This window comes from Apaloderma vittatum, unplaced genomic scaffold (genome assembly GCF_000703405.1).
Source record: "Apaloderma vittatum isolate BGI_N311 unplaced genomic scaffold, ASM70340v1 scaffold28261, whole genome shotgun sequence".
Taxonomy (NCBI): Eukaryota; Metazoa; Chordata; class Aves; order Trogoniformes; family Trogonidae; genus Apaloderma; species Apaloderma vittatum.
Window position 1 is genome coordinate 4,255 of NW_009701219.1, and position 27,394 is coordinate 31,648.

A 27,394-nucleotide genomic window follows, 5' to 3' on the forward strand; every position below is an offset into this window, starting at 1 on the left:
CATGCTCTCCTACCAGCTGCTGCAGCTTCCCATAAGAATCTGTGCCCAAATTTACCGGGCTGTTAACCACTGCCACAGGTGAACTGCCGTTCTTCTTTCCTTTGGGCACCGGAACAGAACCGGCTTTGCTAGTTGGAGAAGGCAGGATGGTAGGATAGTTCATGTTGCCACGGTTGGAGAGTCCAGCAGTGAGTTTAATGCTCGCAGGGGCGTTGGAAGACTTACAGTTCACCTGTGGTCCTTCGACATGACAGTCTGCATGGTAAATGCTGTGCACAGACTCCGAATCTGGAGGAGGAGCAGGGCTCTGCAAGTTGGGTGATGGAGAAGGAAGCATCAGCTGGCCTCCAGGTTTCATGACCTTGAGTTCCAGGTCGCAGATCTCGGGGTTGGAGCGTGGCCCCCGAGGGCTCCCGTTGCTGATGTGGTAGTGGTGGTGGTGGTGGTGATGATGATGGTGGATGAGGTGGTGTATGGAGGTGATGTGCTTTTTGCCTCGGTGGCTTTGCCCGTTTGTGGTGCTGTTTGGGTTCACTTTTTTCCGGCGCTTACTCTGCCAGTTATTGTACAGGCGTATCGTCCGCCGCTTCACCTTCCTGAAGATGTGGCAGATGTACTTGAGCAGCTCCTCGTAGCAGCTACCTGGCTCGGAGAAGCTGGCAATTGTGCTGTCGTTGGAGAGATAACGGGCCCGCTGCTCCTGCATCAGCTGGTTTTCCCGCTGCTTTGTTTCAGAAAACTGTGTTGCTATCACAACCAGGCACAAGTTAATCATGAAGAAGGATCCAACCTGGAGAAAACACAGGGAAAGGAATTAGCAAATTAGCAGGGACTTCAGAAAGCGAGACATGCTTTTCACCACCACATGCTGTTTGGACTTGAAATGTGGTTCTTAGAGATACCGAGATTTCCAAACATGCCAAACTTCAGGGCCTGCTCACCAAACGTTCTGTCAACATGTGCATGAACTGCTAAATTTGCTCCTAAGCCATGCTAAATTAGTTTGGCAATGGCAAAGACAGCTGTTAACAATAGCCTTCACCACTTTCCTCCCCTCAACAGTGATGACATTTGCTACTAATGCAGCGTGTACGAAACACAGCGCCACCAGATCAGACAGATCACTAGGAAACACCCAGTCAACCTGCAAGGAAAGATGGTCTCAAGTCCAGTTTGTGCTGTTTTGCAACTGCCTCTTCTCTTCCTCTATCACTTCACACCCTGGCACAGCGCACCCTCCTTTGGAGTACAGTCAGGGGCCACGCATCTGTGACCTTGTATCTCTCTGACACAGAGGAATGCATCTCCAGGATATTCTCCCAGAAAGGTCTGACTTATTGTCTGGTTGAGTTGATGTGTTCTTGGGTGATACCGGGTTTTCAAAATGAAGTCCCATGGACAAAAATGTGAAGTGACCCAAGACTACATGATTCCCTCAGCTGTTGAGTCCACAAACTGGTTTTTCACCACTTGGGTTCATAAATCAGCGAAAGGAAAATGTCAAACACTCCTGTCAGAGAATCGGCACTCTTAGGCGTGAAAGGGGCTGACGTCAAGAAAGTGCCACCGTCTACACGGCCAAACCTCGGTGCTGTGCTCAGTAGGAAACACCTGGATTTAATCTGGACTATTGTCTGGTGAATCCTCAGGGGAAGCCGCTGGGAGACGGTTCGCAGTGCTGTTCTCCAGTTTGTAACATCAGCCTGGATACTGTTTGAGAAGCAGCAAGGGTGCCATTCCCAGCTCCAAGTGACTTGGAGATTAGTCACCTTTTGGCTTTTCTTCAAGGATCCATATGAAGAGAAGGGCTCAAAAGAGGGGTGCGTAAATCTCTGCTATGCATGGGCCATTGCTAAAGGCTCAAAAATCGCTGGCCTCAGCTATTCATCACTGGGAAACTCTCACACTGCTCTGATCCAGGCCTTTCCCAATGGTGACAGGAGCTGTGGTGGTTTGACTTTCAAAACCACATGGAATCATAGAACAATTCAGGTTGAAAAAGACCCTTGGGATCATCGAGTCCAACCATTAACCCTACACTACAAGTTAATCGATGGGGTAATATGTAAAGAATATCCAGCCATGAAAGCACTTCAAAGTGCCTTCCGTCTCATGGCCTGCCTGACATCTATATGGTACTATTCCCTCTTGCTCTCCTCCTGACTTGAATGCTTAACTTTTCAGCAGATGTAGACCCCTGGAGAAGGTTGTGCCCATTGTAGAAATGGACCCTTGCTTCTGGAGGCAACTCCAGCACCTCCAGTGAGTAACTGTTTTTAGGAACAGCAGCACCCTAAAACCTCAGTTACTATTTGTTATTTAAAGGGCTTGGGTGAAGTTCAATAGTTTGAGGGCCCTTCAGTGAAATGAAATGTCCACTGAGGAGGCTACAGGAGGAAAAGCCACAGCCTCTCCACTTTCAGTTCTGATTAGCAGTTGCCTGGCCAAGGCACAACAGTTAGGACATATGAAGGTCACAAGACCAAGACTGGGACAGTAAGAGGGAGGGGAAGCCATATGGCTTGACAAGCTGCGACTATGCATCACACATGACACTAAAAAGGACTGTTGCAGCCAATAATCTGTCCCCACAGCACTAATCACAACCTGCCTCGTTATGCTTTATGGCAGGAGGAAGGTGTCCCACTTGGAATCCTAGCCAACTTTTTTTTCCCGTGAAAAGCCCAGGAAACAAGTTTACCCCACAAGGACAAGGAATGGAAGCGTCTCACAGTTCATACTTACTATTATAAGCAATATAAAATATATAAAATTGTAAAAAGAATGTGCATCCATCACATAATACATGATGTCAACCCATCCCTCCAGGGTTATAACCTACAGGAAGACAGAGAAAGAAAGTGTAAGAACAAAAGTCGATCAAAAAGTTAGTAAACATCAATCTTCTGATAACGCCTGGTACTCATCACTCCACAGTATCCCTCAGGATCCATCCAGACCTGCCGTGCTTCTTTTTCCCAGTTGACTTAAGACAGCAGCAATGTGTGACCAGAGGACTGGCCTGAGGTTTCTACACGTGTCTGGTACAATTAAAATGACAAAACATTACAATAAGATATCTGAAACACTGGCTGTGAACCAGTGCAAAGAAATTCCAGGGAGAAATTAGAAACAAAGTAAAAGCCTCTCTGTGCAGAGATCTGAGCTTTTACCTTCGGCTCCTGGTTTTGCAATCCTACCCTTAAAATTCCTAAGCTAAGTCAATTTTGTTTCTGCAAGCCCAATTGCTTTGTGATTCCTACCGGCTCACTGGTACAACTGCATCACTAATATCATAGTGGGAAAGGATCCGAACGGAAGAGAGTTACTTTAATTAAACGTAGAATCGATTTCATACTCATTTTCTCAGTCTTCCTTCCACTAAAAAAGAAGCTGAGGATTTAATTAACACCACACAGGCTGTATGCAGAGCAAAACGAGTTCTGCCATGTAATTTACAGTTTTCACTTGGATAAAACACACCGAACTTCTAGTGCTATCTTGCTATTAGTCCTACAGCTGAAATCCCTGCGCAACTTCCATCAAAATCAAAGTTCCTGTTCGAATTTACTTGCATTGACACATTAATGAGCCTTGGTGGTCCCAGCATAAACCCAAAATTGCTGCCTGCCTCCAACTTCAGAGGCATCATTCCTGATTGAAACCACGACCACAGTGAAGGAACTGTGAGCCATCTTGCTGTGAACAAGGAAAAGGATCAAGCCTCATCGGTGTAGATGACTTTCTCTATGGCACGTACAGAAAAGCCGATCCATAAAGCACTTGCTGTCGAGGCAGTGAATAAACAATGTTTTTGTCACACCTGGAGCATCAGGGCAAACACTTGCAGGGAAGTCAGACATGAACCTTGCCACTTTTCTCCTGCTTTTTTACTCAAGGAGCTGGAAGAAGCTCCTAGATAGGGATCTTTGGTACATGACCATATTTACAAGGGGGAGAGCATTGCTGTACACACAACCATCGGTACTCACAGCTTCCCTTAGACTGTCACAGCAGTTTCCATCAGCTCGTGGGTGCTGGAAGAGAGACACTACCTACTCTTGATTCCTCTCACCCTAGAGTCCGACGTGGTGACGGCTCACCAGCAAGTTTTCAAACCCACTTCCCATGCTGAAGCATGTGCAGCTTAACACCCACCCCGCAGCTGAGGGAGAAGCCGCCAGCAAATACAGCTCCACGCTAAACCCAATAAACACAATCTGCAAAGGAGCAGGTAAAAATTGTCTCTGCAGCTGCTTTACTCTGTTGGCATTGCTCAAGGCTTTTGAGCAATCAGGTCTGATGACACGCTGGCTGCATTTACATACGCTGCACCCACCTCTCCTGTTCCTCATTACTTGCATTGGATAATTCTTCCAGATCACGTCCTCACTGCTGGTTAGCAACGTACAGGCATCAGGCAGCAACGCTACGCTTGCCGTGGCATGGGTTTAATGAAACCACAAATAATGCTTTTGGTCAACATGAACCCCAAGATCAAGTTGTGGTTGAAAGTTTTCAGCAACAAACAAATATTTTTTTTTTTTTTGGATGCAAGTGCTGTTAGTCACTTTGGAGTCTGAGAAGGGGTTAAGCAGTCTGGGCAGACACAGGCAGTAATCCCTCTGTTCACCGGTGTGAAACGGACAAGCAATCAAACTGCAACTGCCCTTTTCTACCTTCCCTTTAACATGGTTGAAACATTTATAAAGAGCAAAGTTCTTTCCGGCTGCATTCTTTGCACAGCAGCCCATCATCTCTTGCGCTCGATGCCTGTGTAGGTTCATGGGGAAACCAGAGGGATCAAGACAGGAGGTGATACAAGGCTAAACCAAATCACTGCCAACTACCTAAGAAATAGAATAATAGAATCATTTAGGTTGGAAAAGACCTTTAAGATCATCGAGTCCAACCTTTAACCTCTCCCTTCCTTCCCCTCTTTTTCATTTCGGAGTCTGGCTGTCACAGCAGGTGCTCCAGCCATTTACACTCAGGGATGAAAAATGAGCCCAGGGACTCCAAACATATTGGATACACCTCTTCACCAAATTTGCATTTGGCTGGCAATCCTCAAATCGAATGTATTGAAACGATTAAACAGAGAGCCCCCTCTACAAAAGGAGTTACCTGAGGGCTGCTGTTGGGCTTTTGCAGGTGCTGCCAGCTCCCTGCCTGGGAAACAGCTGCTGAGACAAGAGTGAGGGCCAACCAACATTTATAGAGGCATTTTTCTTGCATGCTAGACAGCATTTTCAAGGAATCAATCAACACACCACATTTCTCCTCTGGAAGTCTGAAAACGCTCATCCAGCTCTCCGAATATTTAAGATGTAATTAGAATTTGCATTATTTACTACTCACTTGTAAACCAAAGGGATACAGGAGGGATAAACAGACTGCTGGGCTTTTGTTCTCCTGTTTGACATCTTTGTGGATTCATTCTTGGACTCATCACCCAGAAGAAATGCAGCAGTACCTAGCGGAAGGATTCCTGAGCTGCCAAGGATTAGAGAGTACTAGCTGTCTTGTAACAGAGTGTGCTCACAGACACCTGCCTTTTTTTTTTTTTTTTTAAATTATGTAGCTCTGAAGAAATACAGGACAACACACAGGCATAGCCACCTGTCTGGACTGATGATTTTTACAGCCCAATTCTTGCCACGCTGTGGACTTCTTTCCTGCTGTTCTTTCAAGTGCTCCGAATGACTTTGAGTACATTTTTACCTACTCCAACACCTCACTGCATATGCCCAGCAAGGCTTTGGTGCAAACTGGAACCAGGCCATTTGAATTTGCCAACAGCTGGTCTCTACACCACAAACTAAACTCTTTAACTAGTTTTGGAACCAAGTCAGAGGCATCTGCACTGATGCAAGGTTCACTGCCGCAATGCAATGCAAATGAACTCAGAGGGAGAGCGAGCAACTCTCGCTATTCTCCCAAGAACAAAACTACATTTTTTCAGCATTACTTTGCCTGCGGTTCCTCCCTTGGGGCACCCTAGATGCAGTATCACCTATTTCACTAAACAGAAATTACTTCCTCCTCTCTTCAGTTTCCAGTTGAATTAATCCAGTTGACTACAGCTCCAGCATTTGGCCCTCCAAGCCCTTTACAGATGTCTTCCCAGGACCTGGAGCACCTTTCTTGTGCTTTCCAATCTCAGCAATCCATTCTCAGTAATTAAATTCAATTCAAGCCATGGCTGTTCACAGACAGACATATTAAACAGTGTCTCCAAATGTACCAGTTCAAAGCTTCCAATAAATGCAACATACAATTATTTATTAACAGAGATAGGACGGCAAGAAACACGTTGCCTGATTCTGCTCGGATGAAAAAGATATGCAAGATACAGGGCACATCAAAATTGGCAGCTGCAGAGAAATAGCTGAAAGATTCAATTAAGATGATTGGCAAGGCTGTCCCGGAGGGTGCTGCCAACCATAATCTCATGCTGCAGAGCCAGTGGGAAAGGAGATGCTGCCCCCTTAACACAGGGAAATGATTTTTGTCTCCGAAGGATTGAGACTCTGGGCAGAGCTGTCCTTTAATCCATTAGAGACCTCCTATGATGCTCAGTCTGATTCTCCTCGCCTGCTCAGTCGGTTCTTTACCTCTTGCACAGCATGGGCCAAGATGGGATAAATCATTTATCTCCCTTTAATACCTACAAGGCTGAGCACTAAAGCCCTGAAGCCCTGAAGTCTTGTGTCTGAGCCTCTCTCCCATCACTGCAAGTCTTTAAAGGAAAGCTCTCTCCAGTAAACGTAAAGACTGATTTTGACTTCTTCGATCTTTGGCTTGGACACCATTCTTGCAGTCCCCAACCAGGGACTCCCTCATCATCACACTAATAGGAGCAGGCTGAGAGTGGACAATCAGACTGTATTTTTTTAATGTCTTCTGTTCTGCGATTCTGAGCCTCCTAGTTTGCTCATGCCACAATAATTTCATCAGTTGTAACGAAGATGCTCATCTGATTTATAGCAGCATAACCAGGGATAGAATGAGGTCTTCTAGCCAAGCTAATCAGAATTAATCTAAAATTCCCGAGTGAAAATCACAAGGGAGATATAGATTAAAGACACTGGCAATTAACTCAGACCTCCTCATTGTTCCCAGGGAGACAGGAGGTTCTCGTTGTTTTTTTTTTTCTGAGGTCACTTCAAAGATCCCTGCAGAACAATTCCTTTTATTACATCAAGAAGTTTTCATCACAAAAACCTTTGCCTTTGAGCTCTGCCAAAAATTTCACAAATTCTTGGCTATTATCTATTCAAAAACGGGTTATTTTTTGCTTTAGTGTCAGTTAAGAAAAAAAAAAGAATCATCCAGGGGAGAAAAAACAACCAACATCCAAACTACTTCAATTAGTAAAGTCAAACACTAAATTACTTTCTGTGTATTAGGAAGCACTAATGGCTAGTGCCAGACAGACTGCTGCAGACAGAAATCAACCTTGAGGTGCCACTAATCAATGGAGGAAAGTTTGGAAAATTACTGTGTGAAGCGAAGCTGAAAAGATTTGAAGAACTGAACGCACGGCATACGAAACTCCAGCCAGCCCTGAGCTCTGAGCTTTCTCGTGGCAAGATTTCACTTCTACGATTACTTGAGCAAACTTCTTTTGCAGAGAGGGCCTCCCTAAGCATGGAAACCCAAATCGGCATCTCTTACACTTTGATTAAACCCCTGTAGAACACAGCTCTAGCAAACCGAAGTTTCTCTGGGGGTTGATTTCAGAATTGCAGGTGCTTGGTCAACTCAGTGCCTGGATGAAGCGGGAGGTGATGCAGAGGAACCCAAGTGTTTCCAAATCATTCGAAGTGTTCATCTTAATTGACACCTATAATTTGCACTCGGCCTCTCTTCCTTTGGCCTAAACTGTGTCCTCTGGGGACAAGATGGGCATTATCTGCATCAAAATCAATTAGGCTGAATCAAACCTCAAGCATCTCTAAGGACTGCCATGAATATTTGGTTTTATGTACTTTTTATCTCAGCGCTTCCCTGGCCCTGCTGCAAGGTTGCTTTTTATTTTTTTATTTTTATAAGCCTCATCAAGACAAGATCCAACGATATAAATTGTGAGAGCTATTAATTACTATGATGGTCTCAGTATGTTTTAGAAGGCATTCGGTATTAATCTCTCAAAACCTCTTATCTACATATTCTGCCCTCTCGGGCATATTGATCTGGCCAGCAAGCACTGATCAGTGAAAAACAGAGAATTCCTTTTCCATATGCAAAGTGCTTGGCAGCTAATCAAACCACTATTTTTTGAAGTCAGCTTCACAATTTTAATTATTTCCTCATGACACATGTTGTTAAGTAACCTCAGCGGTCAGAAAAACAGGTTTCATTATATTGAGTAACGTCCTTTGAACAGATGCTTTTCCTTTCACTTTGAGGGCCTGCTTGATTTCCAAAGTGACTTCAGCCATTTCTTTATAACTAGAGACTCTTGCAAAGCATGCATCTGCTCTGAAAAGTGACCCTGAAAGAGAGGGGGGGGGAAAAAAATACTGTGCAACCTTGCATGTCTTGAATTCGTGGCCTCTCACATTTTTTCCACGTGAATGGGATCTCTGGTCAGCACTACCAGTTCATGGTGGTTCTTGAAAAGTAGAGCGCAGCCAGGGTGCAGTGAAGTTGGACACGTCGCTGATCCTGTTATTGGTGGCCCAAAACGCATGAAAAGTGAATCTGTGGGCTCATAAAATGCCATCAAAGCTCAACAACTTTTGCTACAACAGGAAGGTGAGTTGCCATCTCTCCGTTTCATGTTAAATAACGGAAGATCCTCATCCGATAGCAAAAACATCACGGATTTAAAAGGGCTGCCGTGTAACAAATCACATCTCGGTCTATATTCATGAGGTTTGATTTACTGCGATAATTATCCTTCATGTTCATTGTTTGTGTAAAGTACCTTATGCACAGGGAATGTATTTAACTGTTTAGCTTCAGCACTACTGAGTCCATTATCACAGAGAGCCCCGTAAATCAGAGTTTTATAGCAGAGCAAAGCTGAAAGATGAGGAGTCTGCAAGGAGGAGAAGGGATCCAAAGCCAGACTGAGATCCTTGCTTACAGGAGAAGGCACCACACAGCAACTATATGAATGACAGTTCTGCTCCAGACACCACTGTCTGGAACATAGCAGCAGATTGGGGTACTGGCCTAAATGCAAAAAGCCCAAGATTTTTGATATTTACATTGTTACACCTTGTTTCCAACTGTGTTAGAGGTTATCAGGGGCAAAGTATGCACAGCTTCAAGCACAACTAGTCCTCTCTACAGGACTACGGCACAAAACTTTTCCATGTGTCTATCCCTTCTCCACTTACACAAAGTGGGGGTTGTCTTGTTCCCCTGGATGGATTTGTCAGCTCAGTGCAGTCTGGAGACAGCTGTGTGGGGACACCAGAGGAAAGGAGCTCACTCTTTGGCTTAGCAAAACAGTCTCCCCATGGCTATGCACAACACACAGTGCAAGATACAACAGGAGCAAGTGATTATGGAACAGGTTTGGGACAATCGAGCCAAATTAAGGTTTCCCTGTAGGAATTATTGACGTACCTCAAGACTATAGAATCATAGAACAGTTACGGTTGGAAGAGACCTTCAAGACCATTGAGTCCAACCTTTGTCCTGGCCCTATCAACACCACTAACCCGTGTCCCTCAGCACAACATCAAATTTATGTTTGAATACAGAAAATATTAGAACACAAAAGCAAGTATGTATACTGTTCATGTTAAATACAAGATGAAAACCAGATTCCGGCTTCCAGCTATTAGTAGCGTAAGTCTCTGGAACATAAAATGTCTTTCTGGTAAGTTAAAGTGTAGCAAGAAAAAAAATCTAATAATAGAGTTTAAGGTGAAATTTTCATCACTTAACCGGACTCTAGATTAGAACAAGGCTTGCTGCAGGCACCCCTCTTTTTACTCTAAGAATCCAGGATTGTGGTGGGATGAAATCCTTCCAAAAGCACCAGCGTTGCAGGAGGTTTCATGCTGGGTCCCTCCAATAGCTCCCACAGGTTAGGGGGCCCAGTCCTGAAATCAGGATGGCCTCTCCGACTTGTGCTATATGGGATAATTCCTTCTAACCTTCAAAATGAAGGAGATTTTTCAAAAGCAACTAATCCTCTTGGAGATGTTTTAAAGGGGTTGGATATTTTTAGATTAGGTATTCAGCATGAAAGCTCTTCAAATTCAGAAAACTTATTTGGCTGGCCAAATTAAAAAAAAATAGCAACACCAACAAAACTCAAGCCCTATCATTTAGAGTGAAATATTTTTGGTCATCCAAAACAGATTTAAATCTAGTGACAAAGCATCATCTTGAAGCAGTGGAAATTAAAAGCTTGAAACCCTTTTCTTGCCAAACGCAGAGCAGATGAGCATTGTTGACGCGTATCTCCAGTTTAAAGAATGAACCATTTGACCAAAAAAAAAAAAGTCCTGAAAACATGGGCACCCAGTGTGACAGCTGCTTTTGAAAAACACGGCCCGCAAAACTACATGTGGCACAGCTAAATACAATCGCAGTTGGAAGCCTCAGGCTCTTCCACTTCCTTCTGCTTCAGTGTGCCTTTTGGCTCTTCCCTAAAATATTTAAGACTCCTGGAAGTGGAAGGAACAGAGGTTGCAGCAGACAGGCAAGCAAGCGTGTTAGCAGCACCTTGCCTACAAATACTCTTGAGACACTGGGGGAACTATTCCCGAGCTGTCACTTTGTAAGGAGCTTCCTTGAGGTACCTCGAGGTCCCAGCAACAAACTAAGAGAAACTGGGCCCCCGAAAGTCCCTGTTAATACCCACCTGAGAGAGAGCCCAGCCAAGATGTGTGAGTAGGAACCAAAAGGAATGACCCTGCCAATTCTGTGCTGCCAGGAGGTTCCAGAGCAGGAGGGGTTTGTGCTTACTCTAAGGAGAAGCAACGTTAGAGCTTCAGGTCTCCTCAGCCAAGATCCTTCCCTGACTGAGTGCCAATATAGAGGAGACACTCCAAGTTTGTTCTTTGGCCACAGCAGAAGCATGAAGAAATGCTTATAATTTGTACTTTAATTCAAACAGAAGCTATAGTTTCTGTTATAGCTTCAGCGGGAAGATTTCCAGGCAAGGGAAGGATTTCAGTCACGATGAAGGGAGGGTGAAACAATGTGAAGTGGGCAAGGGCTGTGCAACAGATCGGGGCACTAAGCAATAGTGAAACGAGACAAACGACCTCTCCTCTTCCCAAACCTGAAGCCTCCCCATCCCCAGCTCTGTACCTGCTACAGGCACAGCCAGCCGGGTGCAGATCCTGGCAAGAAGCAGAGTCAGCACCACAGAGACAAAACAAGCTCCTCATCAGCACAGGGTCAAAATGAATAAATCCTTGATTGGATTGAGATAGCTTACACAAGGCTCCCAGGGGCTTTTTTGACAAGCTCGAGCACAGGAGAGGTAACTTCTCATCCAAACAAAAAGGGCTCTTTCGGCAGGTGGCCCGCAGCACGCGGCTGTCACTGCCAGCTGTCACACCTGCTCGGGCAGCCTGCCATCGCCTTCGGAGGAAAGGATCCGCAGAAGGACAAATGAAGGAAGAAGTGGGTGGCATGGATTCTCCTCCCTCCCCACCCCGAACTCGGTCTCTCTCCCGAGCTGCTCACCCACACCTTTGTGGCTGTAACATACTCCCAGCTTTGGTGTGACCAGGTACAAAGAGAAGTTCTCCATCGGAGCACGCTATCAAGGTAACACTTTGAACTCTTGCTGCTGCTGACAGTTCCTTTCATGCCGCTCTATTTCCAGACATCTTTCTTCAGAGGGTGATTCAGCTTTTCCTTTCTTGGGCATTCTTATCATGTTGTGTGCCTGCTGGGCTGTCTTCAGCTCTCGTGAACACAACCAGGCTGCCTTTTTTTCCTGACAGCAGCAAGGGGGCTGCTGAATGCAAAATAGTCTCCTCTGAGAATTCCCTCGCCTAGGGCCTTCTGATGATGGGCCAGAAGAGATGTGTTACTTGTATGACTTGATTAACTTGTTAACTGAGATGTCTTCTTAAGCGAAACCTTGTAGAAGCAATACGCGCTCAGAACAAGGTAAGCCAGAAACAGAACCTTGACACTGTGAGCTGCATCCAAGGACTAATTTCAAGAGGGTCCTTCATTAAAGATGCCCCTTAGAAAATGCAACTACTTCCAAAATACATGTGAAGAAGAGGCTATAGAACAGGTAGCTCAGCCAGCACCACCAGTGTCACAGCTGCTCTGAATTGCCAGACAAATCTTCTCTCTTGTATTGGAGGGATATTTCTTGAAATATCCATGTAATTTTTTTCCTCACATATTTGCTCTCAAAGTTCAGTCCTTCCAACCGCATCCTGGAAGGAGGCGCAGAGGAACAGCTTGTTCCTTCTTGCCTTGGTTCTGCATAGCTGATGGTTATTACTCCTTCAACTTTGCCTCACTAGTTTTGCCAAAAGCATTGCCTCCTGATTTAAGGTACTATTACAGGTCTTACAACTCAGACGTGAAATTGTCCAAGCAGTGGTTCTGGGGTTTGCAAAATATCCTAAATAGTTTCTTCTTCCCAAACTGTGTATCTTACCAGCCATCCAATCCCATTCTGCTTTTATGGGAGACTGATGGTTAGCAAGGTGGCAGTGTTTTGGTTGCTCCACTGAGACTGTCAGTAATTTGAATTAAATTGGACTTTGGTTAGGTCGGTAATTCATCATTTGCAGTGTGACAACAATACCTGTAATTACTGCTCTTATTGTTGCGGCTGAAATTCATGTGCAATAAAGGGATCTTAATATCATGCCAAACCTCACAGTTAATTTAGGTTCCATCTCCTTTCATTTACTCTGTAATAAGCTAATTAGTTCACATAATTTGCCATTGAACGTGCCTTTGTAACAAATATATACATGAATTAGCCTATTACACAACAAATGAGGGGAATCAAAACATGAATCATTTGCAGGGTTACATAAGGAATTATTATCCTTTCAAACACCTGTAGATGCAGCCATCGTCTTTATTACTTAAAGATTTTTTTTTGTTCTGCACTATGTTGGTTCTCCTGTCTGATGCCTCTGACTTACTCTTCCTACTTGGAAGGTCAACGATGCATTTCACCAATATGCACCAAGGCCACGTGCCAGGTTACTTGCAAGTTGGGAATCGCTACCATGAAGTTAAACACCTTTCAGCTTGGCTGCTCCAATCCAAATTCTGGCAGCTAGAAGAGCCTGGCCATACTGCTAGCCTGCTGCCTTGGCGCACCAGTCATGAGGATGTTGTGCAGCAGAGATCTTCAGATTTCCCTGTAAAACTCCATTTTTGGTTTTGTTTGCTCGTGGTCTGCACAATATCACACTGTGCCCTTGGAAACTCTTGAGCACGACTTGCAGCCACTGCACTTAGAAGCTTTCTTCCAAATCTCACCTGTGAGGCTCATTTCACCAACCTCCCTTGTGACAGCTCTTAAACCATGCTAGATTTCCAGCTCATCTGGGATAAATCGTGAGAGATGCTGCATCCAGCCGAGTCCTAGGACAGTCATTATGCAAACTGGAGTCTTGCCAGACCTTGAGGTTCAGCCCACGACTAGAACTCTTGCAAAGTACCACAGAGTCATTATTCCCCAGAAAAGATCAGGACAACTGGACCCATCTCATCCAGAACACAGCAGAGTACTTCCTGCCCAGTAGCTCAACACCAATTCCCAGGGAAGTTCCTGAGCTACTAAACTCATCAGTTCTACTTTCTGCACTACTTACTTCGAGACCTCACCTAACTGCTGACCTGGTGCTATCCTGCTTCAACTATTAAACGTAATGAGAGCACAACTCAGTAGCTTTATTTGTTAAATGTTCTCTGCTTACAGCAATTGCTGTGATTTAGCGTCCCGCCTATTGCAGCAATGATTTACCTTTCCCATATCGAAGTTAAGCAAGCACCTTACTCCCAACAGCTGCTTCTTTACCTGGAGTTATATTGTTTTCAGCTTCTACAAGTGCAAAGGACTACTTCTAAAAGGAATAAATGCTTAAGAAGAGTTTTTGGCTGGAAACACCCTTTAGTATTTCGAAGGCTCAAGGTGCACTAAACCCAATCACAGACCTCCTGGCACCTGCCAAAAAGATCTATGGACACAATATCCAACTTTGCCAGGCACTCTGCTCTGTCCAAAGGAATCAGTTGAAACCTCTGCCGTGGTTGATGTGCTCTTCCTGGGTTACAATCGGGTACGTCTTCAGGCTGAGGAGATGAAATACTGACACAAAATGAAAACTCACAGCCTGCAGGAAGGCTCTGGAAGTAAAACAAAGAAGGAGAACCCCTGGAGAAGCACCTGATCATTTTAAGTGCACCAGCACAGGCGTTCTGCAACGCGTTGCCCTCTGCCCTTTCCCTGTCAAGAACATTGCTGCCCCATGGTGGGAACTAGACGGGACCTCCTGGGCACATCCATCAAGTTCTGTCAAAGAAGTATGCAAGAGCAGAAGAAAAAGGGAATGCAAGTGCAGCCAGAGACCTATCCACTATTCTCACTTTGATTTCCCTCTTTCCTTTATGCAACACTCACTGCCAATCAGCAATATGCAAAATTACTATGGCAGCTCCTTTCTTCATATGCTCTTTCCAAGAAAGAACCAAAGAATTAAAAAAAAATAATAAAAATCCATAGCCTAGCAGAGACTTGGGATCTGTCTGAACCCTTATCGATTTTGTTTTATGCCTCTGACACCAGCAGCAGTGAAATTCAAGGTGTGTTACTGTGACAGCATGAGAGCAGACAAGATGCTCAGAGCAAGCACCCGCCCCTTTACAACTCCCAGGTGAAAACGAAAAGTTACTAAGTTCATATTATAATATGAAACTGGAAGGAAATTCATAAATGAAATTTAGAGCTCTGAATAATTTATCATTAACAAAACTAAAAAGATGTATTTTTTTTTCCTCTTTTAGGAATAGATGTCACCTACGCTTCAGGAGGACTAAATAAAACAGGGCAGCTAGCCAAAAGCACAAAGAAACTTGTAATAAAAACAGAAAATGCAAACTAAAAATGGAAAACAGTGCCTGAATCATTTAAAACAGGCCAGCCCAAAGCGACCGTAGCCTCTGGACTGTGTAGGTGAACTATCCAGTGTTCCAGGGCTACAAATGCTTTGAAAACGCTTCAGTTGCTGGAGTGTTTTTGTCACTGCCCCAGTCTGAGCTAGAAGCACCTTGGTCTCTAGTGAAGAGCTGTGTAGTGTGTATCAAGAGAGACTCAAATTCCGCACAAGTAGTATTTCTTCACAGGTATTCTAGTCAGAACGGATTTCTCTCACTCTGCAGCATACCACGCTAACCAGCAGAACCCTGTAATGCCAGAATCAAGCCCAAAACCACGCCACAAAGCTACTTCCTATATTTTAGAATGATATTAAACCTTGCTTAAGGACTTGGACAACATTCTCCATTTGCTGATACTACAGCCATAAAGACTTTAACTCTCAAAAAAGCCTTGAGGTTTATCCAGGTCTGATTTGCCACGCTAGAGCTTGCCACGCTTCTCCTGCCTCAAGAAGTAGGCACTGAAAAAAATGGCTATTCTCTCCAAATGCTTTCCTGAAACATTTGTGCAGGTTATTTCTGGATTCATTTACTCAATGTGCCTTTACCTGCAGTTTCACACAGGGGCAAGCAAACGCTTTCCTCCTCTGAGGTACTTCCCAAAAATCTTCCCAAGCAAAACGTGACGAAATGAAAAAGAAACAGAAAAATCTTTAGGCGAATCCTACCTGAAAAATAGCTATCCAGGCGTATCCAATATTATCAAAATTGATAGCTCCGTTGTGTGGGTTTACGTCCCCTGCCATGCATACGTTGTAATACTGGTTCCAGTTTATGCAGGCGTTCCTGCTGCTTAAGTCAGGGTTGTACAAACTTGGGGTGTAGGAGTCCATGCTCAAGGTGCACTCCACCTTGTACTCCTTCCTGTTTGGGATGTTGGAGCATTTTTGCATGCCGTTCTCACGATGCGATGAGCAGATGAACGGGTTCTCCTCTGCTTCGTCTGTCCGGTAGTACGGATGCAGGAAGGTAAGGTTGTAGGTCCTGGAGGGAGAAGAAAGAGATCAATGAGAATGAGACTCATCCTTCGTTTCAGCAGCAGGAAACGCTGCTGGCTTCTGCCCTGGTTTGGGCACGTTATTTCTCCTTTGCCCTTCAGCCCCACCAGACTGAGGACAGCAAGCCACAGTCGAGATATCAGCTCCCACCTTCATCTTTTTGCATCCTGTAAGGCACCAGCGATCTTTCCGTTGAAGATCAGCCCGAGTCTCCCCAAGCAAACGGGGCAGCTGAAAGTTGAAATGAGAGGGTACAGAGAGAAAAATCCCAGCAGGCCAGGTGCTTCTCAAAAATCTTGGGAACTTTTTGTTTCTATCTTAGGATTTTAAGATAGCTCAGAAGGTGCTTCAGAGAAGCTGACGGCAAAGCAGCTTTCCAATAAGTTTGCCTCTCAGCGCGTCTCTGCGATGCACTGAACTTGAACAAGGAGACACCCAGGCACAGGCCATCTCAAACTCCTCCTGTTCTTACATAAGAAAAGAAAGAGTCCAAATTAACAGGAATGTGTGCTTTCTCCCTATCTGATTTAATTGGCCTGGATAAAGTTTATGGCTCTGTTACAGCAAAGATAAAGGAGTGCTGCAATTGCAGCATGGCAGAGATGTGCCTTTTTTCCCCCCCAAGGCATGCTCTGGGGCAGATCAGTCAGCAGAGCCCAGGACTTTTCATGCTGTTTGATTAGCGCTAGTGAGACCCTCCAGCACTTGCACTGCTCAAAACGAGAAGGTGCAAAGTCCTAGAGCAGACTTTATCTGCCATGTTCAGAGTTGCAGGGATATAAGAGGCTCTGCAATCACTCAGGAGATAAGGCGAGATGTGGAGAAAAGAGAAGCAGGTAATTCTTCAACACAGGACAGCTGTATTTTCATCTGTTTCTGAATGTACCTAATTATTGAAGAAATTTGGCTCTAATGAGTGTCAAACTAGTGTTATTCCATACAACTGCTTGAAATTGCTCCCCCAAAAACGCTTGAGTCAAGCAGGAGTCACTCGGCAATTGCACTTTAAGGAGAGAGCAATTGCTGCAGAGCAGAGTTGGGGAGAAATTAACCCTAAACAGCTTTTCTGAGGAATTTGGTTCTCCTCCACCAGTGAATTAAATTACTTGATAAGTGTCGAGGGTTCATCCAGCTTCAGGAATAGGCAAGAGTAACACATCAGAGGAACTGGGCACTCTTCATTGCTAATTAAAAGTATTCACCAGCTATTCCCTTCCCACTGCACAGTGTTCCCACACTTCTAGACAAAACTGTTACATCTTTTTCCCCGGTTTCTATGCCTTAGATTCAAGAGAAAAGAAAAACTTGAAAAATGTTTTTCCTCCAAGGCTGCCTAAAAGCTTCCCCTCCCACGAATTGGTTTCGCTGGAGGAAATTTCCATATAAAACAAGCTGAAGAAAAGGCCAAGTGCTACGCCAGCATGGTGTTTGCTAGAAGATCAGATACTACAGTCAGCAGAGTTTGTCACAGAGGAGGGTATTGCGGAGGTTTGCAAAGGCACCGAGACACGGGGATGTGTCTGGGAGTGCTACAAACTTTGGCAAAGACAGCTGGGCAACTTGAGAGAAGAAGCAGAGGGAAGAAGAAAAGAGATGCCTGCAAAGTGACTTCTAACTCACAGGTGGCAGGCAGAGCCCTGCGAGCTCTATACATGTTTGACTAGTCTTGTCCCAAGAAACTCAGTGGCAAGAGCTCAGTAGCTCTGAAGTCTTTCAAACATTGTTTTGACCATAGGGATCTGGGCTTTCTGCACCCAGTGGTGGTGATGGTGATTATAACACCCCCAGAGCTCAGATCAAGCCTGGACTACACTGTGTGCTGCCTCATACAGCAAAGTAGCACGGCCACGGGACTCTGGGCTATGATCAGTTTTCCTGGGGCTGGCTTGAAACCACTCTCGAAACCAGGACTTTGTGGGTTACAGGCAAAGAGTTACTCTTTGAGTGCCTGAGGTGATGGCAGGGAGGTCTCATTTGGTACCTTCTCCGCAAAGCCCCTGGACCTCCAGCTCAGGCTTAACGGATGTTTGCAGTTCTAAAGTCTCTGATGTGACAAGTCATGCAAACTCAACACTTGGTCTTTTTGGGCAGCTCAGTGCCCAAACCTGGTGCTTGCAGCAGAGACAGGCACGGAGACGAGTCTCAGACAGTGACCTGCAACCCTGAAGCTACACACTGAGCACCCAGCCCTGCAAGAAGGCCATGTGACCTCGGGAACATCCCTTGCTCCTTCTCATTTCCCTTCAAACAATGCTGATCGAAACTCTTCCATCTGGATGTGCCACTCCAGTGACACACTCTTCCAACCTACAACTGATCTTCAAGGAAAACTTGCTCCAGAGCCAGGTGAAGCCATGAAACTCAGCAAAAACTGAACTTCCTTCACCACCCTGGAAACAAGATCTCCGCACCACCAGCAGCAGGAGCTTCCTGATCACAAACACCTTTTGGCAGCGGGCAGGATGGGAAGGCTCAGCACGCCGCAGCTCGCAGGCCAGTGTAATTAGGGTTGTACCCAGAGCAAAGCTGGACCTGCAGAGGGAGATGGACCATCTGGAGGGATGAATTGTGTAATTAGCAACTGTGGCTGCACAAGCTCCTTTCCTGTTTAGATGCAGACATGCACATGTCCATGCCAAGAATGCCGACCATGGAAGGAGAGCTCAGACAGAAGGGTTGATGCATCATCGGTGCGACGCCCTGCTCCAACCTCGCGCCTGAGCTCCCCTGCGAGCTGCCTCTCCCACCAAAGCACAAGGTACGAAACATTCAGTGCCACACGCGACTCCGCAGCCATCTGCCCTCCCAGCTCCAGGACTCTGACACGTACTCGTTGCCCCACATTAATCACCTTTATTTCAGCTACCAGAGCCAATCTCTGATCTCTTGGTATGCCCACCCCAGCTGGCCGGGCTGGATAGAAAGCAGGGTGCTGGGGTCCACGCACCCAGTTTCTTTGGAGGGAAGCAACACAACTGTGCTGGAGACCTATGGGGCCAACTCCCCTCCTGTGCAACGCTTCTCTGTTCACTACACATTGCAATCGGAAAGGCTCTTGCTGAGCCGCACACGGAGATCCAAGAGGCTCCGTGCTTCCCGTGAGTCACCGTTTTAGGAAGCCTTGGGCTGAAGGAGAAACACTGCCTGTAGACACAGAGCCCAGGGCTGTGATCTAATAAGCTGTGTGGAGAAGATCTGGGCCCAAACCCCCTGGGAGAACTGAAAGAATGACACGCCGTGGTGGCTGTGGGAGGAAAATAAATCCAGGAAAACAATGCACAGCTTGAGTGCGAAGGGTGGATGAAGCCTGATTTGGTCCTGCTGCTGCCTAGCTGATTTTATCCTCCCTTTTCTCTGCCTTACTCATTTTTGCAATTGCTCCCCTCAAATCATTGACAAACTATGTCCTCCCTATGACAGCCCCAAACCAGTTGCATGGGAGCCACTGTCTGCTCAGCCTCTTTCAAGCCTTTCCCCCTTCCACGTCTGCTCAGGGCAGAGAGGCCACAAACATCCGTCCAGCTGAGAGGGACCCACATCTGCATGATGTTCTGCCACCACCGACTACAGAGGGGAAGGGACACACCAACTGACAGCACATGGACTTTGACCTTTTTCTAGTTCTTCTGCTTGATGACCCTGCTGGCAAAACCAAAAAGGGAAGAGAAGGAAGGAGAACAACAATATCCAATATCCACAAAATAAAATGAATTGTCTCTGCCAAGACCATCTACCTCCACATGCAGGAAAGGTCAATTTGACTTCCTTGTTACTTGCCAACAGGCATAGTCCAAATAAGTTATTAATGGTAATGAATCCACTAATCACAAGACCCTTGTGCTTGAGGGGAGAAGACATGAGAAACTAAGCCCCAGAAGGGAAGAGGAGGAAGGAGAACAACAAGGAGAAGCAACATTACAGAATGAGGGAATTCCCAATATCCACAAAATAAAATTAATTGTCTCTGCCAAGACCATCTACCTCCACGTGCAGGAAAGGTCAATTTGACTTCCTTGTTACTTGCCAACAGGCATAGTCCAAATAAGTTATTAATGGTAATGAATCCACTAATCACAAGACCCTTGTGCTTGAGGGGAGAAGACATGAGAAACTAAGCCCCAGAATGGATCTTGTTATCACATTAGAAAGGATTAACACCCCTTTCTCGGCCAGCTGCCCAGCACACATCCTTCTCTGAGCTTGCAGCAGCTTTGCAATGTATTTCCCTTTCTCTGCCCCCGGCTTGTTCACGTGCAGAAAGGACAGCCCTGCAGCAGGAAAGTTCATTCTCACCTACGTCAAAGGAGGCTGAACAATTCTTCTCTGCTTCACCTCCCCCCAGGGCTCGGTCCTCCCAGCCCAGCCATCCCATGCAGGACATCAGCCACAACCGCTGGAGAGCTGTGTGGGAGCTGAGCACAATCCTGCTGCAGCTTTCCAAGAGGCAGAGAAGGGAAAAGGCGGAGACAGCTCAGCACCAAGCAGGATCCGTTCCCTCCAAGAGGCGGCTGCTCTCTAGAGGAAATCCTTCCGACAACCCAATGTTGCAGCACAGAGCGATGCCAGGAGGAGCAATTAAGCAGAACTCAGAAGTACCTTTCAGACAAACTCTGTCTGCCTTGGCCGTCTGTGCCTTCTCGCAGCTCTGTGAAAGCCAAGCAGCCAAAGGCAGTACAATGCCAAGCAGGTACGGAGTTAATTAAGACTGAAGCGCTCACATTATAACTGTCCTGCAGCATTAGATAAATACAAAGCACTTCACAGCTCTCTCCCCACTCCTGCTTCCAACCCACTGAGTTCCTTGAAAGGCTCCACAACGGGGAACACACGCCCTTGCATAACAACACACAAGCAAAGAGCAACAACCCAGACAAGCTGGTCGTGACCCAAATCCTTTATTTACAGCCACAGCAGCTCCAGATTGCAGGAGGGAGCTGGAGGGGCTGCGTGGGGCAGACGCACATCCTGGAGATGTTACGGATAAACTGCTGGCTTTGCTTGCCCTTCCCATGTATGTATGATGAGCCTTCCTCTCTCAGACCAGGCCAACCAAAAATGCCTTCATAAAATTCCCCCCGCCCAGCTCCCACTGTCGAGGATCTCCTGCATGTAGCTCCAGACAGGGAGCACCCCAGGGGTGGCTGAATAGGTGTCTGAACCACCAGAACCCTCCGAAGCACCAATCTGGTCTCCAGGGCTGGCCAGGCAGTGACAGCTTCTCACACATCTAGAAGAGCAGTGATCCACTCCAGTCTATTGCTCTCAACCCTGCTACTGCAGCAGCCCAGTAACTGCCTGCAATTCCTTCAAAGTCACTACCGAAAGAGAGATTTTAATAAAACAACCTCCTTCCAGCATGATACTGCATTGCAACGGTGTAATTTTCAAAGAGAGAGAGAAAGAGAAAGCTGGTATTTCCAGCACACCTCAAACAAGTCTCCAAATTTCTATTGGAATGTATTACATTTAAAAATAGTTCCTTTACTTGAAGCAGCCAACTTTCAAGGGGGATTTAAAAGAAAAGGCTTCCACAGGAATCTCACTCCCTCTCTCCCACACAGTTTTGTTCTATTTACTTCTTAACCACACCCAGAGCTTAACTTTAATCCTGAATCTCCTGGGTGAATGCTCTGTTGCTCTTCTTGTTCTCTTTGGCAACTCTCCCTGGAAGGGCAGGATGGTTGGGACTCTCCAGCACTGATGCTGCTGGGAAGAGATGGCGTGTGAGGGCACAGGGAGCGACTGGCTCCACATCAACCCCAGGCTTCACTTTGCCTGTATCTCCACACTGCCTTGCGGGCAGATGACCAGCAGGACCTGCTAGTTTGGGCCCAACATTGCATATTTTGGTCGATCAGTACAAGAGCAGGAAGATGTAACACCAAGGGCTTTCCCTATTACTGCCCCTCTGGGCCTTTTTGCTACACAACTTGCTGTTGGGATGTTAAAGACCACCGCAGGGGCGAAGCATATCCCAACGCCTGGAACTACAGATTCAGGAGAATGAATCAAGAATGACAGAAAAGACGGGAATAGTTCCATCCAGATTCCCCATAACTCCCACATCAAGCTCCAGTCAACACAGGATAGCTTCCAGCTGGAAATGCAGGGAATGGTTCATTGCAAACAGGTTTCTCAGGTCTAAAACTAACCCAGCAGAGCACAGACCAAGACAGCGGCTTCAGTCTGGATGATTGTAGCCCACATTTGTTCACCAATATTAGCACCAGCAGAGCTGAAGCAGCCCCATCCTACACCAGAGCCACCCTACAGGCATGTCAGAAGCCTCATTTCTCCAAATTTACCTGGAACTGCTGAACATCAAGCACCAGGGCACAGGCAATGGATAGCCCACAGCCACCCAAATTCACCACTGCTCCTGGAAAGGACCCAGCGCAGAGCTGCAGCGAAGAGGAAAGAAGATCTCTAATAAACCTCTTCAAACATAGCTCCTCAGGCTCAGCACCTGGAGCCGGGCTTCACCTTCCGTGACCAGGACCCCGATAAAATCCTGCGATGCCTTTGATGCTGCTAATGGCCATTACATAACAACCCGCTTAATATCTGTACTTAGCAAAACGTTTCCCCTGTGGTTAATTTTAAAAGCTCCACTTTGCAGGAAATCACATGGCATTTCAGAAACCTGGTCAAAGAAATGAGGAACTCACTGGAGCTAATTACAGCTCCGCGTTCCTTACGCTCAGAGCACTGCCCCGTGCAATGGGGCCACCTGAGAACAGCTTTAACATCACTCTGGGCTCTTAAACGGCACCTCAAGGGGTTACTCTGTGTGACGGAGGGTCTTGGTGACCTGCCCTGGGTGCAGGAGAAAGCTTGCAAGATTGGAACATCAGGATGCGGGAGCAGAAGTGACTCCTCGATTTTCTGCCTTTCAGCATCTCCGATGGGATAAGTAAGTGCCATCAGAGATGGTCTGCGGCACAGAGAAAAGCTCTGAGAACTGCAAGCCAAAGGACTAATCAGTGAGAGGCAAGAACAGGACCTGGGGTAAAGCTGAGGGAAGTTGTAGACAGCAGATGATTACAAACAGATATAATTACAGGCTCTCTCCTCTCTTACAGAGCTAGAGTTGCCCTGATTAGCTGGTCTCTGGCATTTCCTCACCTCTGAGCCGCTGACATCTTCAGCAGTCGCTGACAGGAGTCCTTCAGGATTCTCCCAGGCAGACCTCCCTTTTTTGTGGAGGCTTGCAGGCTGCACTTGGTTTTGATCTCACTGTTTTAAGGCCTGTCTTTATATTGCACCTTGGAAGGGACAAGGGCAGAAGAGCCCAAGCTCAGCATCATGCTGAGGGACTGCAGGCGAGCAGCAAGAGCCAGGCTGTCCCACGGCAGGGGGTGAGCCAGGAGCCAAAACCCATCCCTGTGCCAGCAGCAACTGCACAGACGGGGTCTGAACCTAGCAGGCAGAGCTGAGGGCTGGCAGCAGGGTTCATTCACAGCCCCAGACATGGCAAGTGATGAACCAGATCCAGGGCCCATCCAGAGAACTTGAGCAGGAGGCAAAGAAACCAAGAACAAAGACAGAACTGGAGACATCACACCACCAGCACAGCTCAAACCAGGGCTGATACCCTCAGGCTGAGCTTAAATAGAGCTCCTGGGCCATGGGCAGGGTTGGGTGTGGGTCTCAGGTGTGGCACACCAGGGCAATTAACGCCTATTAGCGCTCTCAGCACTTTGTAGGGATGCTGGTTCATGCAACTGCCTAGCCTGGAAGAACCAAAACTAAAGTTTGCATCCAGAAGAGCAGGTGCTCAAATGTGCTGCTCATCCCTGATGCTTTTCCCGGACAGAGAGTGCTCTACAATTCTCTTTAATGCCTTTCACATCAAGCTTTTTATCTTCATACAGACACAAAGATGCAGTTGTGTGTTTCAGCAGCATATCCAAGGTGCTGTCTGCACCAGCATGCAGACCACCTCAGCAACGCCCTGCCGGGGGGGTGTGTGCTATGTGATCTCCCAGACCCCTACAGTTCGGGGAACTGGCAATTTTAGGAGAGCTGTAACACTTTTGTTTGCTCTAAATCCTTCAATTCCCAGAGTCAAGGATCTCGGGTTCCTTGGACAAAGATAATCCAAACCACTAATGTCCTTGTCCTTCAGGTGCAAAGGGAAAACATGAAAAAGCCACTCCAAACCCCCAGTAACTCAGTGACAAGTGGTTTTTTTTTCCCACACAACAAGTACCTAGCCAGGCTCAGAGTCCTGAGGCCGACAACCTTGTGAATCAAGAGGACAGCCAGGCTGAGAGCTGTGGTTGCAGTTGTGTGGCACAGCCAAGTCACGCTCTTGTCCCCGGCGCTGCTAGGGCTGTCTGGATGTGACCCCTGCCGGCTGCTTGGGCTTCTAGGAGAGGGTAGAGGGAGGAAGGAAGAAAAGGTGGGGATTTTTATTGCTGTACTTACGTTGCAATACTCCTGTCTAGGAAACATCTGTTTCTCAGCAGCCCTGCCCAGAGCTGCACACCGACAATCCCAAAGATGAAGAAGACAAAGAAGCACAAGAGGAGGACGTTGCCTAACATAGGCAGAGTATCTAACAGCAGGGTGACGAGTATTCGCATACCTGGGGGCAGAAGGAGAGAACAGGTTAGAGGAACCTTTTGATGGGGAGAGCGTGAACACCCCACCAGTCCCAGCTTGGTTGTGCAGCCAGTGCATTCTGGGCAAAGGAATTGGGGTGTTTATGTTTTCCCCTAAACCTGAAGGCTGAAAAGGAAGTTAAAGAGTGCAAAAGCTCTAGCAGCAAATGGGAATGAACAGCAATCTCCAAGGTGGACTCAAGGGTGGGATTTTCAGATGTTTTCAGTAATACAGCACTCAACAGCACACAGACACGGGCCAAGCAGCGAGACAGTCTTTCCTGGAGAAACGCCCCCGCAAACCAACAGCCTCCCGGGAAATTGTCAAAATTCATATTTATACACATATTGAACATCTCTCATGAATCACACAAATTGTTCACCTAAACAATATAGAGCCTCGTGTAGGCTGATAGCTGTGGTCGCTCTCCAGACCTCCTCCGTGGACAACTCCTTTTCCATGGAGGACTCCTCTCCTTGCTGGAAACAAGACTGCCAAGTAGGGGAAATTTTGACTTTTTGGAGGGCGGAAAGCAGGATGCAAATGTTTCTTTCTCTAAGGAAAGCTCTAAGCTCTGCTCCCTCCCCTTCCTCCTGGCACAGGCTGCCGGGAGACCTTCCCAACTGGTCCTACACCTCTCTGCAAGGCTCCTTATGAAGCTGGGCACAGAGCAGAGGCTTCCCCAGCACCTTTGCTGCCAGGGAAATGCTGATTTCTGTGCAAGATCTCCCAATTCTAAATAAGAAGCTTGAGGAATGAGTCAACCTTGCAGAGGCTCAGCTAGCCCGTCTAGTATGCTCACAGCATCGCTGCCCAGGGCAGGCTGGACAAGGAGGCAGGGACTGGGCACACACATCAGGGCACCTTCAGACTCAAGGATAAAACTGGAATAAAAAGGGAATAATGGCTTGCAGCTCAGCAGCTCAACAGAGGTTAAATGAACCTCTGAGACACTGACCAGCCATCATTTCAACAGATGACAATTCATAGGAGGAGAACTAATGAAAAGAAGAAGAGACAAAGGTCAGTGCTAAATTACAGAAAAGAATAAAGCCAGAAACCAAGCCCTGGGAACCTGGCGCTCAGCAGAGAGCAGGGCTCAAGCTTACGGCATAGTGGAAATCAATGTGGCTGCCGGGTGAGGTGACTTCTGCCATTGGAGGCATTTTATCCCACCTAATTTCTGAAAATACCTTTTCCTGCCTGCCCTAGCTGGATGCTGCTCTCCATCAGTCATCCCCTTTGAACGGAGAGCAGCACTTACACTGCTACAGTCTCTCTTTCCCCACCAGTTTCCATGAGGGCTTTTTCCCCGCGGCCAATGCCTCTCCTGCTAACCCAGTGGTGACGCCAGGCTGCAGCCTGGCCCCTGCAGACCCCAGGGATGGGTGCTGGGAGGAGCAGTGCCTGTCCACCCCAGCACCTCCCAGGCCATGGCAGGCAGCTCTGGCAGGAGCCAGAATCCCATCACGCCGCTTCACCCTCCTCTGCCAGCGGAAACGCAGCCTGGCCAAGCAGGACCGGAGCTGACGTTACCTTGTCAGCACAGCACGCGTGGATAAACGCCCTGGCCAAAAAGTCTACGCTAATAAATAATTAGGTGTGAGTAATAACCTCTGCAATCCCAGGGCAAGAGCCTTTCAAGGTCTCCATGCCCAGTTGCGTCTCAGCTCCAGCGTGACTCGCTGGCGCCGGCAGCAGATGCCTCTCCGGAGGAGTCGCAATCCCGGCGTCCAGCCCCGTGCCAACCCTCCAGATCCCGTCCCCGTGCCACCCCGGCACCAACGGCACCCCACAGGGAAGGGACGTGGTGCCGGCAGCCAGGCTGTGTGGGCGAGCGCCACGGGTGGCACGGGACGCTGGCCAGCGTCGCTGCCAGCATCCCTGCAACCGCAATGCTCGGGGACAGCCCCAGCCACTGCTCCAAGCACAGGGGGAAACCCAGACCGGAAGCAAAAGGGTAACTCTTGTTCCCAACACGTGTCCTTCAGGCTTTCCTTGCAAATCTATCTTTGGAAAAACAGAAAAGACTCAATTCCCACTGGGAAGACGACGCTGGGCTTTTTTTCTTCCGCCCCCGTCCCACTCACACTAAGAACTCGTTCTTTTTTTTTTTATTATTATTTCCAAAAATGGTTAAAATTTATCTCCCTGTGCCAGACAACTTTTTTTCCGCTCAGCTACTTTTGGTATTTTGGGTTGTTTAGTGGCACCGTTCTCGAGATCGAATCCATCTGTTTGCGATCCGCTGAGGGTGTGCCGGGCTCTCAGCAGAATGTCAAGTGTGCCATGGGAAAAGTGCACGAGCATTGGTTAGGCTGTAACAAGGATCAGGATTCTTTTTCACTCCCATTCCATGCGGTGCCTGGTTTAAACCACACAGCAGAAAAACAAAAATAAAGTGGTGAAATACATTTGAAAAAACAGTGACCACTACTAAAAAAAACCCAGCCCCTGCCAAACACGTGAATTGCAGGAATTATGTTTTTCCAGTCATTTTCAAGGAATAATTTCTAATAGAGATGATGTTTTTATTGGCTGGGCTTCTCCTTTCTTTTCTTAACAAATAAAATAAAAACGAAATAATCTTGCGGGTGAATTTATTGTGCCTGCAAGCGAAGAGCTAATAGCACTGGCTGGAACGCAGAGAAGCGCCCAGG

At 46.9% G+C, this 27,394-nt stretch overlaps 1 protein-coding gene across 1 annotated transcript; it reads right to left on the bottom strand.

The window, feature by feature from the left end:
* Positions 1 to 24,717, bottom strand: LOC104281177 (voltage-dependent T-type calcium channel subunit alpha-1H-like; the record flags this gene model as incomplete). Its single annotated transcript, XM_009879082.1, has 4 exons — positions 1 to 790; positions 2,746 to 2,838; positions 15,798 to 16,113; positions 24,558 to 24,717. Coding segments are annotated over 4 exons (1,359 nt in total), but the record flags the coding sequence as incomplete, so codon positions are not given.
* Between the last annotated feature and the right edge of the window lie 2,677 nt (positions 24,718 to 27,394).